The sequence below is a fragment of the Amphiura filiformis genome, chromosome 19 (assembly GCF_039555335.1).
Source record: "Amphiura filiformis chromosome 19, Afil_fr2py, whole genome shotgun sequence".
Lineage (NCBI taxonomy): Eukaryota > Metazoa > Echinodermata > Ophiuroidea > Amphilepidida > Amphiuridae > Amphiura > Amphiura filiformis.
The window spans coordinates 8,014,433-8,028,227 of NC_092646.1; the positions used below are offsets into that span (position 1 = coordinate 8,014,433).

The 13,795-nt window shown below is 36.4% G+C and overlaps 1 protein-coding gene across 1 annotated transcript; it reads right to left on the reverse strand.

Annotated features, from left to right (window-relative positions):
• Nucleotides 1–6,900: 6,900 nt before the first annotated feature.
• On the reverse strand, nucleotides 6,901–13,795 carry LOC140140358 (FRAS1-related extracellular matrix protein 3-like). Its single transcript, XM_072162118.1, has 7 exons — nucleotides 13,693–13,795; nucleotides 11,498–11,749; nucleotides 10,533–10,655; nucleotides 9,815–10,063; nucleotides 8,757–8,855; nucleotides 8,379–8,603; nucleotides 6,901–7,016 (listed from the first exon to the last, which is right to left on the reverse strand). Exons 1-7 carry the CDS (start codon nucleotides 13,793–13,795, stop codon nucleotides 6,901–6,903), a joined length of 1,167 nt encoding a protein of 388 aa, XP_072018219.1.

Here is a 13,795-nt window from a genome sequence, read left to right on the forward strand (position 1 = left end):
AGGCTGATTACCTACTTGCATACAGTCCATACTTTTCTTGGTAATCTTGAAGTGCAGACGCGACAACCGTCTCCGTGACCTTCGAGATAAAGCTCAAGTTAGATATAGGACGATAGTTTTTGAGATCATGTACGGTCTGTATTGGGTTTCTTGATAAGTGGAATCACACATGCTTTCTTATATGAAGCAGGATACTGACCCTGGGATAGCGAAGCGTTCACGAGTCTTGTAATAACGGGAAGCAACACCTCGAGTAATTCTTGCTTTAAAAGCCACGTGGGGATGGGATCCAACGTGCAAGACTTAGTCGGAGATTTTAATGTAGATCTGGATTTAATATACTTATACGTTGTCCATAATGTCAATATTTCATATTTCTATAAATATTAATATATCTTGTTCATTTCAAGTCAATAATCGTATGGGTCAATAATCATGATAATCTACGTTTACTTCATGCATATCCATCCTACACTAGGATCCATAACATGCTCATCTATCAGGACACAAGTCATTAACCCCAATATATTTGTACAATAATTCAATGTTAAACCATGTCTATTAATCTAGGTTTAATATAAAGTAGATTTCACACCCAACTCGAATCACATCAATAATGTTATTTTAAATAACATGAACTACAATGAACACAAAAATTTCAAAAAGTTTACAGGTGTAAAATAGTAAATTGAACTTCCATATTATGTCTGCGCAATCAACGTCGATAAAAGGTATAAGGGTTAACAAAATTGGCTTCAGGAAAATACATCCTTGGCTGCATGTGCCCTCGAGTAACCCTCCCTGTCTTGTGAACTTGCTGGAAGAGCGCCATCGGAGGACGTTTAGATCGAACTACAGTAGTAGCTGCAGATGATCTTGATCGGCAAACGGCAAGGCAGACAAGTGAAGCAATGGACATGACAAGGATGAACCCACCTCCTGCTGCAGCAATGCCAATGAGAAGATTTGACGGAACACCTAGTGAAAGAAATGATAATTAAACTTAAGATATTATATTCAATATTTAGAAGGCAGAAACTTGATTCTCTTTTATTATCATAGGATATGCATATCCAAATAATGGAAGGATGATGAGTATTACAGACTTATAGCAGGATCATAAGGAATTACTAATCAGTAATCAAAACCTTGTCCCTAATCAGATACAGAAATACCTAATCAGGTACAAGTGCATTCCTATTGTTTTGAATTCAAATGTCAAATTTAAGTTTGAACGGTAAAAATCAAATTTCTTGATTAAAAAATGTTTCAAGGTTAAATTTTATTTACAATGTGCCAAAGATTCCAAATACATCAATTTAATTGATTATGTAATCCTATGTTGTATTGTTTTAATTAAGACATTAACCTCACGACAAAATATTAAAAACTAACGATATGTTTGTGGTGAATTTCGTAAGGTTGTGGAAACAAAAAAAACAACTTTTCCAGACCTCAGATTACGTACCTGATCAGGTATTTTAACTTGTTTGCAAAGGTTGTTCCGACATTGTTTTTACCCCATAATTTCCTCATTTTTAGAAGCCCTGCCCTCCTTCCAATACATTAAACCTTGACACCAATGTGTTTGGCAAAGTTCTGTTTAACCTTGATGCAAAAGCAAATTTTGATACAAAGGTATCCTACAATTTTATGCCAGAGAATCCAAATACATTAATTTAATTGATCTCGTAATCTTATTAATTGTATTGTTTTAATTAACACATTAAATAAAGCGGTCTTTTCAAAGGTCAGTCAGCTTATCAGATACCTGCCGATATAACATTGCCTCTGATTGGTCAATTACATGATATCTTCATTATAATCACCAATTAGGATTTTGCTAATAATTCACCCCCATTTTTTGCGTGGTGAAATTATTCCAGCAATTTTGCTGATTAATCCAATAGGCTGGTCGTTCTGGTGGGGTTAAATTGGAAAAGGCCGACTCATTGGGCCAATGGTCCCCTTTTATACAGTCGAGTGCAAACAAAATGAATTGTAAGTCTGAAATTCGTCAATATTCATATTATAACATGCATGTTCAAAAGACATTCTTGTTCAAATGATTCAGTTTGAAAGAAAACGGGTTTTTCGTAATAAATGTCTACCTGTAGAGGATGAGGTTGATTCTCCAGCAATAACTACAGCAGTTGTACCAGACACAATATCTCCATGAGTTACATAGATTAATTCAACGTAAAATATTTCAGCAGCTTCTATGTCGTCATCGGCAACGATATCTACTCTGAATGATACGGACGTTTCTAGCGGAGCAAACTCCACTCTGAAGTTTTGTAACGGGATGTAGTCTGATCCTGCAGTCGCATTTCCACGATCACGGTCAGTACGTAATCCTAAAAATCATGAATGCCAAACGTTTTCTTAATAGACCTAAGGAGTATTATATTAAAGTTTATGTTTACACTTTGAAAGCTCTATATTCTTTTATTTTATTTTCCGTTCTTTACATATGAATTATTATGATGTTCGTCGTGAAATCTAAGCGGTAAGTCACATTTCAACCCAATAACACACACTAATCACTTTGGTTTCCAATGGACATTTTATTGTGAAATTTCATTGTACAAGGAATACATTAAACAATTTCACATAGCCCCCGCATGAAAAGTATTTAATTACCTTTGTAATCACTGAAAGAGCATTTTGTGTGAATTTTATATCCGAACTAGGTGCTATTAAATTTTATGAGCCTTTATATTTTACACGTAAAGTCTATGGGTGGGGGGGGGGGGGCGGTGGTGACGATTAGATTTTGGGCCAATTAAGACACTAAAATGCCCATAAAAATAGAATAGCACTTAGTTCGGATGTAAAATTCAAACACAATGCTACATGAGTGATTACAAATATAATTAAATACATTTCATTCGGGGGCTAAAGCAAAAAATGTCCTATACCTTAATGGTTATGGAACAAAGGTGCTAAAGTGAAACGACAAGAAAATTGGAATTAAGGATACAGTTTTCAAAATGAGTGTCACATACATACCAACAGCAGCTTCCGTCACAACATTGCCAATTCGATCAATGGTTATCTCTACGCCATCATCAGATTCAGAAGTTAAATATTTTGATTTAACGAATCCGAACTCGCCTGCATTGATAATTAGGAAAGAAATAATACATCAGAATCAAAGCAGTTATCTTCATATTATTTCAATTTTCCCCACATCACGTGTAGTTTGACGAGATGCAGGACATCCTAAATCCCAGGGGTTGTTGACGGTATACAGGTATCGCGGAGGGGTTTCTCCCTGGTTTAAGATGTACGGGGATGTGCCACACTTTTGAGGTACTTTTTCAGCGATTTTGGAATATCGATGGATGGGTTTATAGTGAAGACGAATGCGCCTAGTTAGGCTCATATTTGGACAAAACTGACCCTACAAGCGCCAACAATTTTAGAGTTTTTTTATTGGGTTGCAAAAACAGCAAAAATTTAGCTAGAGAAAGTCAGTATCCAAAACTCCAACATCCCAGTACAAAGATTTGAAGAACCATATCCCCCTCCCGCCAGGTATGTGCCACATGCTTGGGTGCATTTTCAGGGAAATTTATATCTGGCAATGCCTAATAATACAGCACCCGCTTTGGGTGAGTTTTAGCAGATAGTGTGCCCAAATTACAGGAATTGGGCACATTCGGACAATTTATACCTCAAAAGCACACCATTTTGCATGAATTGTGTGATTTATGCGGGGCTTTCTGAGCTTTCTAGGTGTGCAGATATGCATCCCTGGCCCGTAAAAAATGTAAAGATTAAGGGCCCGTATTCAAATCAATATGCAACATGAGACAGATTTGCTGACACTTTTAAAGTTAGAAACGGATAGTTTGAGGCCGATGGGTGAACCCAAACTAATAATAGTCTAGTGTATATTTGAACGTTTTTGTACAGTGTTATGAGCTACTATTTCTAAAACAGTGGCGTAGCGAGGGGGCAAGGGGGCAAGTGCCCTGGGCGCTATATAGGGTGGTTGTGCGCAGAAATGGCGATGGTAAAAATAAACGGTCGACGAAAAGTAGAACTCAGCCAGAAAAAAAATCAAGATTGTTTATTGCAGTGCATCAATAATATTGGGATGTAGTTGGTGCCTGGTCGATGTGTTATGCTGTCCACATTTGGGAAAGTTTTTGATCTTGAACCCCATCATTACTTCAACTTTTTAGATTCTTGAGCGCCCTGGGCAAAAACAAATGGGGACAACAATTAATAATTTCCGTTTGGGCGCTATCAGTTTACCTCGCTATGCACATACCGTTTGCTCGGTCCGTAATGTAAACTCAGTACAATGTCGTATGAGAGGATAAACAATGTTATTTTCAAAATTGAATAAAATACTCAGGCGCGTCGCAAGCGGGGCGCCTGGGCGCCCATTGGTCACCACGTTTTTGCAAAGAAGAGAAGAGAAGAAGAAGAGAAGAGAGAAGAGAAGAGAAGAGAAGAGAAGAGAAGAGAAGAGAAGAGAAGAAGAGAAGAAGAGAAGAGAAGAGAAGAGAAGAGAAGAAGAGAAGAGAAGAGAGAGAAGAAGAAGAGAAGAGAAGAGAAGAGAAGAGAAGAGAAGAGAAGAGAAGAGAAGAGAAGAGAGAAGAGAGAGAACATGCCTAAAAACTTTTGTTACAGTTTATGGGTGTTAAGTGATACCATATGAACATACACTACTTACTGTCATCATCTGTGATAGTGATAGTAACGCTTTCACCATCAGGAGCACGTTGATCTACGATTTTTACAATGAAATGTTCCTCATATTCAAAACTTTCATCATTGACCAGCCTAACGTCAAAACGGGAGGTTGACTGCTCCGGATTGAATATCACACGGATTTCAGAGAAACTAACGAAGTCACGAGACGCAACGGCCGTTTTGGACTCAGTGGAAATGACTGAATAAAAACGAACAGATCAATAAATAAACATACAACATATCGTTATGAATTCGGCTTTTGATAAATTTATTTTGCGCATGCATTATTTTTACATTAGAGAACAAGGGATCAATGCTGTACATAATAGAGGGCAGCATATCATTTTTTAAACGAAGATCAGATGATAACAGCATAACAAGTACTCAAAAGAGGGCGGCATACAGGGATAGATAACGGTGCATTGCAGTATGGTCAACGATGCTAACCGTTAAAAAAGTGATATGCTGCCCTCTATAAGTAAAGCATTGATCCCGTGTTCTTTAATTAAAAATAATGCATGCGTGACATTAACCAAAAGCCGAATCCGGATTCGGCCGTCTGCCGAATTCATCACGATATATCAAGCCACTACATTTTTCCTAATTTGGTTTTAATAATGTTAAGAAGACGTACATACTTAGGTAAACTATTGCAATTATGATGAAATATTTACGAAGTGTACAACCTGTAAACTTACGTATAAATTGATCCATGTCGGAATCACATATGTCCCCTGATCTTATAATCTCTAGTGTTACATGGTCGGAGCTTTCTATAACCTGCACACGATCGTCTCTGAAAACATAGCGTCCTGCATATCAAATATCAAATGCAATTAAATATAATTTGGCAATATATACTTAAAATGAATTATCTTTGATAACAAAAAAGGCATGCAAAATGCAGCATTGGATGTGTAACCAGCGAAGTGATACCAAATCGCTATTTGTGATCAGTATTAGTGATGATACACATTAAGATTATCCACATGATTAATATTTCGTCATTTTTTATTATTATTAAACAAATAATAAGTGGTTTTTGCTCATGTCTTATTCATTTCTTTATTAATTTATTTCGATTTTACTGCATTCTATTCTTTACGAAACGAATTACGATATAGAAAAAAATATAGCTAGAGAGAGTGTGACTCATTGATTAGAAATCTTGGTTATGGTGTACGAGGTCCCGGGTTCAATTACCCGGTGGTGTAAAACTTGTTAGGACACTCGCTGTAGAAGTGACGTTAGGCCACAATAGCAAAAGATAAATACAAAGTTTGAAAGATGTCAAAGAAATGCAAATCACTCGCACCTGTAAGATTAGCATCTTTGATTCCTATTTTGCATTTGCGAGTTATGCATTTCATGCTAAGCTACTGAATCTGCAAAAATTACATGCAGACATAGGTTTCCGATGGTGTCACGGTATCAATTTCTTTAGTTGCGAAAAGTGGAGGACGCGACTAAGGATCCCGAAATGTCTCTTTAAATTGAGACTTTTTGCAAGTCTTTACCCACGGCCCCCCCAGTGAACGTCCGGGGATTGAACATTCAATTTAGTTTAACTGGTTTGTTGCTATGTATCGATCTTTAATGTTATTGAAAGACAGCAATTGTTCATATTCGGCATTCATTTAAACAAATGTTAATGTTAAATCAAAAAAGATCCTAACCTGGTTGATCCTGGATAGTGACGACGGCCGTGTTGTTATTTGGATGTATTTGACCGGATCCATCAACCACAGATAACGCTAAAACGAAGGTTTCTTGTCCTTCGTCCACAGAATCGGCAACGATATCGATAGTTACTGTACTTCGATATTGATTGGGAAGAAACGTCAGTCTAACTTCCCGAGTTCTGAAATCGGATGGGTATCTGGCGCTATTGGTGCTGCGACCATTTGCGGCACTGACTTCTGCAATTCAAATGTAAACACATTTAGTAAAGGCCGTACTAATAATCAGCAGTCATTGTCGCTTTATAAATTATGCCATATATTTCCTTTCTTCCACTCTTTCGGCAAAAATTAAATTCTTTCTCCGATTATTGTTCTATCTATTTATCTGCTTTTGAAATGTTTTCCCAAAACACACAAAAAAAACCAAAAAAATATTACATGGTACTGAAGTTTAGAGGCCTAAATCATTATATGACATTTTATTTTCGTTTTTCACTAATGTTTGTTTTTACTTACGAAGAGTTGTTTTATCGTGCCCAATTCCCTGTTTCACAACTGTCACTTTCAAAGTTTGACAAGACTCTCCGACTGCATACGCAGTATGCTCAAAACCGAAAGTTGTCACTAGAAGTTAAAAGAACCATTTTCAAGATTATAGATACTGTTTTTGCCAGCAACGAATATTATTTCACATTTAGTTTTCTATGAAGTCTCTAATGCCTCTCTACCAATACACCGCAGTACCCCATGCTGGCGAGTTTCTATAAGTGTTGTTAGAATAAAATAAAATAAGACTATTAAAGTTAATGAACAGGCTAGGGAAGCCTGAGTTACCTGGTTGAAATAGCCCAAAAGGAAGGATTTCAATCAAATATTTCTTTTGCGTAAAAACTGTAGCGTCCGATGTATAAAGGAATATACGAATATTAACGGTATGGTACATTATATATAACGACACCCAGCCGCGGTACAACTGATTTCGAAGGAGTATTTGTTTTTCAATTGAGCGAAAATGAACACTGAAACAATGGTCAAATATCTATATAAAAAGACACTAAAGATTACTTTTTCGTTTTCTAGATGGACTAGAGAAATAGCCGAAGTTATGCATGGCGTAGGGTGGTATACTCCAACACGGTGTAAAATGACGATCGACATAATTATGCTAGGAAGCTAACAGACTAATGAATGTGGTCGAGTTGTAGCGGTTCACCACCTCCCGCAAGAAGTCATCTGGATATTTGGAATTAATGTACCTCATAAATGTTTATTAGGTAATCCAGACATCCCATTGATTAATAACGCCAGCGTCCAAGTACTGTAATTTCACTACTTCCCTGCACCTTTCCCTGCGCCTGCGCAATCACACGTACGTGGGGAACTAGTAAAAACTTCCGCACCCATACTACCACACGGTGTCTCGACCCGCGCGTCACTTTTCCGTTAGACGAAAAATCAAATTTACTGTAATCATGATGCAGTCATGTCTACAGTAGAATTCACCCCGACCTTTGCAGGACTTAAACCCCATTAAAAGCTATTAAACCAAGATAACACTCATTGGAAACAGCTCAACTATGTTAAATCAGATCTTCTCTTGTTAAATCCACACCATACATGTTTCTGTTTTACCTGTGCAATGAGCAATGAGCTGGTATTATAGTTTCAGTTGGGTGAACGATTATAAAGCAAATGCAAGGTAACAATACTAGTGGGTCTTTGTTTATGAAATGAGACAATAGTCTGCCTATTGTTAACCAGCATTCTTGAAAATGAGAAACATAATGGTTGCAAACTCAACACGGTTTGGACATAATTTCTTCATATATTTTGGTGTTATCTGTCGTTTACAACTTTACAAATCCTTCCTAAACACCAAAGTGCGAATATTTCCAAACACCTAAATTAGCTAAAAATCTTTGTGTGATGCAGTTTCTAACATAATTTGCCATCCGATTGTTTTGAACAACCTGCATTTTTTCTCACCGTCATCATCAATGATTGTCACAGTAACATCCCGATGGTTTTCGTCGATTTCACCATCAGCTTCTACCAACTCAATACGGAACATCTTATTTTCTTCAGGTACATTATCGTCGATAAGCGTAATTGTACCAGTCTTAACATTCTCTCCAGGTAAAAATACAAGGTCGTATGTGTCTCCATTAAAGTCTAATCCTTCTCGCGCACTTCCACCGATGACTCTCACAACTGAAACAGTTCACAGTTTCGAATGATCAATTTCGTCGTTTTCAATATCATTATCGTAAAATGCAATTTGTATTTCAATGATAAAAATTGAAAAAGAGTTAAATTATTTTCATTATTAAGGATGCAATTGAGAAGGCATTAAATAATACTCACCTACATGTGCAGATCCTTTCAAGCCTGACCTAGTCACTGTGAATTCCAACTGCCCTTGGTTTTCAACAACTTCACGAGGTACATCTAGTGCAAACCGACCTAAAATATAGGTAGCATTTCGTATGTGTAAATATAAAAACTTAAAGGGAAGCGAGAGTATATTAAAAAATCTTGTAAAGAGTAAAATTAAGAGAGAGTATATAAACAAATTAATCAATTTACGTTGATAGGTAGTTAAAAGCCCTCTGAAAAGGACTTCTCTGGGAAGGATTAAATCTTATTCATGTTTACCGACCTAGAGTACCAAGTAATTTCAAATTCAAACACAACTGTTAATAATGAAGGTAGACATTTTGAATTGTGAACATTACTACAAAATAAACAGGGCCAGATTTATGGGGTTTTTTTTGGGGGGGGGTATTTGAAGGCGTATAAACTAATCTTGAGGTGATATTGAAGCGCGTAGATGTGCGAAGCGAGCAGCGTCATATCCAGCGATTGCGGTATCTCCTTCGTAAGAGATAAATTTGTATTTATTGTTATTGTTGTATTTTTGAATAAAAAAGTTTGATTGATTGTTTGATTCATTGATTTTATTGATGTATGGATTGATTGATTGATCAGTTAAATTGTCTAATAAAACATTATATTATTTTCAATTCTAAACCTGGATAATACCAACAGCCATCATTCTATACACTTAATTTCCCTTTCTTTATTAAAACTTTCATCTTTTTCTGCCTTTTTGTGGTATTTTTTTTTATATATTTGTATACAAATTGAGGGCGCTATTTACATATATTTTAAGTACCTTCCTATTTGTTACGAATTTTTTCTGATGTTTAAATGTCATTAGACAAGAGTCAACCCCTGTGTAAAGATGTAATCAAGATTTAAGATAAATAGCGCCATCAGTATTGAACTTTACTTAAAATTAATACAGTTATACATGCCATCAAACAACCGTGTTTCAGCGGGCTCGTTTTCCTCTAACATCATAAAGACCTGAATTAAAATTTGTTGGTAGTTTTTATTGTCCATGTATTTTATTTTCTCACCATCGTCATCTAGTATAGTGACTTTCACCAATCTGCTCTCAGGTGCTATATTTACATTCCCAGATAGGCTGATGGTAAATGTTTCATCTTCTTCAATTACATCATCATCAATTATAGTCACTGAACTCGTCTTGGAAAAATCACGAGTCCTTCCATAGAATGTCACAGTCTTCGACGAGGATTCGAAGTCACCCACTGTGTCATATCCAGCGATTGCGGTATCTCCTTCGAAAGAGTTGGTAGAAACCACTGTGTATAAGAAAAACACAAATATGGAGAAAAAACATCACAATGTCTAATAAGAAAAACGCAAACTTGAGAAAAGGACATCTCGATGATATGATTTGATATGATTGTATTAACCTGCACAACATCGCGGCCTAACGGTCGAATTGCATTATATCTTGAACAAATATAATGAAAGAAACCAATTACACAAAATTATAAAGCAAAAAAAGAGAAAAAGGCAACTTGGCATGGAGCTATACAGCAGAGAGATACAAAAGGGCACAAATGGAAGCCACCAGCACGCAAGCAACTACTGCTTATTCAGCAGATTAATAGAGTAGGAATGGGACTTTCGGCATAACTGCTTGTGACTAAGTCTCGATTAAGAGAGCACCAGAAATGTAATTATTAAATTGCTTTTAATTTAGGTTGTAAAATGAAGGCCCAAAACCTGCGACGTATGTGTACTGATAATTTGTCATAATTTTACCTATTGTTACATCATTGTCTAGGTACCCCGGAATATCCATGAATGGGCCACGGTGTAATAGAAGCTTAAAATGACCAACAGACTCGGGAATCGTTATGTCGGGATTCTCAACCTGGATATAAGCTAAAAGATTACATAAAAACAAAACGTTATCAGATTAATACATTGATTTCCTACATATCATTATGAATTCGGCAGACGGCCGAATCCAGATTCGGCTTTTGGTAAATTCATTTTACACATGCATCACTTTTGAATTAGCGAACAAGGGATCAATGCTGTACATAATTGAGGGTAGAGGGCAGCATATCAATTTTTGAATGAAGATCAGATGATAACAGCATGATAAGTAATAAAAAGAGGGTGGCATAGAGGGTTAGCTAACTGTGCATCGCAGTACGGTCAACGACGATAATCGTTAACAAATCGATATGCTGCCCTCTATAGGTAACGCATTGATCCCTTGTTCTCTAATTCAAAAATAATGCATGCGTAACATAAATTTTCCAAAAAACCGAATCCGGATTCGGCCGTCTGCCGAATTCATAACGATATAAAGCATACTCTTTTACTACCCAAAAGCTCACAAAATGCATACATTATTTTTAATTTTAAAACACTGTTATCAAAGAAAGGATAAAAAAGACAAGTCAATATTTGACGTCATCGGTCAATCGAATCGGAAATGATTTGTGTAAAAGATTCGTGATGATTGACTTCTAACGCGGCGGTAAACCAGCATGCCCTATGGTTAGTATATACAACCATCTCAAAAGTTAGGTTTCAGTAATGAGAAACTTTCTTTTCTGAAGGCACCATGTCAATAATGCCTAAAGGTTGCTTATTGCCTTGCAAATTTCACACTGTTACCTGTGTCTCTAATAATATTATCAAAACATTTAGGCATTTGCCTATTCAAGGCATTGTTAAGAAATTCAGAGGTTTTTTAAAATTGTATTATATACCATCGTCATTTTTGATTGTTACAATGGTTCGACTCCTTCCACCATTAATTCCTGCAGCAGGTTCTACAATATCGACATAGAATTCTTCGTCATATTCTATGTCCGTGTCTTGAATTATCGGAATGGTAAATTCAGCGATGATTGAGTTAGGCTCAAATATAACTTGGTGTACTCCATTCAGTAAAAAGTCAACACCTTCTTTTGCTTGGTTGGTGCCTGAAGTATCAACTGGGGCTCCAGAAATGGCAATTTCTAGAAGATAATAAGACAAACATTATGTTTAAAACAAACTTGTTATTCATATTTAAAGATGGTGATCTGATTGACAGCCTCATCCCCCACTTTTTCTATCAAATAGCGATTTTGGCATCAGAAGAAGTATTTTTCTTACAATCCCTGTGAAATTTGAAGCCTAAAATATATTCCGATTAGATGTTATGAACGAAAAAGTGGCAGCCTCATCCCCAATTGTGGTATACCACACATACTGTTCTATGGGCAGTTGTGGACGTTTTTACTTCTAATGTCAAAACGGCTAGTGCAATTGGATTATTTTGGTACAGGCCTCAATGTGAGGTACAAAACACAATACGAAAAAATCTGACCACCTACCTTTAAGGGGGTACTACACCCCTGCCCAATTTTGTGCCTATTTTTGCATTTTTCTCAAAAATTATAGCGCATTGGGGACAAGTAAGATATGCATATTATAGGGGCAAGGACTACAGCTACTGCACTGGACATTTTATTTCAGCACAGACAACAGTTGTGGAGTTACAGTCAAAAATGAGGGAAAACCAATATTTGATCAATAAATCAATAACTACTTGCTTTGAGTTGCTTAATTTTCAGTACAGTAGTTGTAGTCTTTGCCCCTATAATATACATATCTTACTTGTCACCAATGTGTTATAATTTTTGAGAAAAATGCAAAAAATAGGCACAAAATTGGCTAGGGGTGTAGTACCCCCTTAATGACTTGTTATTCATTTTCGAAGGTTCAATTTTAAAAGACAGATATACAGCGTGTCCCAAAAGTAACTTAACATTGTGAATTGGCCATATCTCAAATATTTCCTACTTCATACCAAAATGGAGAACATATTCATATAGATTGACCTTTTAGAATTATTCTGATACCAAAAACAGCATTATTGATGACCCTTTGACCTTAATGTGCGACTGTACATATGTGTGTATCAAACCCACAAAAGCAAGCTCATGTGTTCTTTGTTCAAGAACATGAATGATGTGCTTCCCTGAACAAGAGAGTTGGTTCACTCACTGCGCACGCTACATTTAGGTATGAACATTCATGGATTGCATGGCTTAGCGTAAGGGTGACTGCTGTTTTAGATTATAATTAGGATAATTGACAATATTAAACTTTACTTTAAAACATTTTAAGTGAAGATGAATTTCCTATAGATCAACGGATTCAGGTCGTATGGTTCTTTGCCGAGACAAAGTCGGACAAATTCACTGAAGCAATGTTTTGGGAACAGTTTAATGTAAATTATGCACTACCCAGCCGAAATACAATCCAGCAACTAGTGCTGAAATTCCTATCAACTGGATCTGTTCATGATCTACTTCGGGCAGGACGTGGAAGAACAGGAAGATCGGCTACAATCATTGATGTCATACGAAGAGCGGTGGCGAAAAGCCCAAGGTGATCAGTACGTCGACTTTCAATGGAGAACAACGTACCGCGTACAACTATTCATCGAATCCTCAGTAAAGATCTTAAGTAGTTTCCATATAAAACCCAGATAAAACAGAAAATGAAGATTACGCATTGAAAACAAACAAACAAACAATCAAACAAACACAGCCAAATTAAACAAAATAGATTTTAAAATGATAACACGTTATATCGTGTTCACGTCTCAAATGACGAGACTTATTTTGAGTTTATAAAAGTGGGTTTTACGGTACGGTAGATATCCATTAATTTCATGCCAAAGGGTCATGACCACATAGGCATGTTTGGTATCATAACATTTCTAAAATAATTATCTACATACTGTGCAATTTTTGTAACAACACTATTAACCCAACGCAAGTTATGGCAAATTCACAATGTTAAGGGACTTTTGGGACACCCGGTATAAACACTTTGTACAGGGTATTGGTAATACATTCAAACAACAAAATTACTATTGATCTTATATCATAAAAATACTAAATGTTACCAATAGTTGCGTAGTTGCCGATTGCGTTATGTCGACTGAATGAAATGGTCACTGTCCCTGCCGACTCTGGAATACAGTTGGTCAAACTTGTGACAGAAAACAT

Coding starts and splice junctions, on each gene's coding strand:
- LOC140140358 (XM_072162118.1), bottom strand. CDS start 13,795: ATGTTTTCTGTCACAAGTTTGACCAACTGTATTCCAGAGTCGGCAGGG. Junction 10,656..11,497: donor AACAATCAAAAATGACGATG/GTATATAATACA, acceptor GTAATCTTTTAG/CTTATATCCAGGTTGAGAAT. Junction 10,064..10,532: donor AGACAATGATGTAACAATAG/GTAAAATTATGA, acceptor TCTTATACACAG/TGGTTTCTACCAACTCTTTC.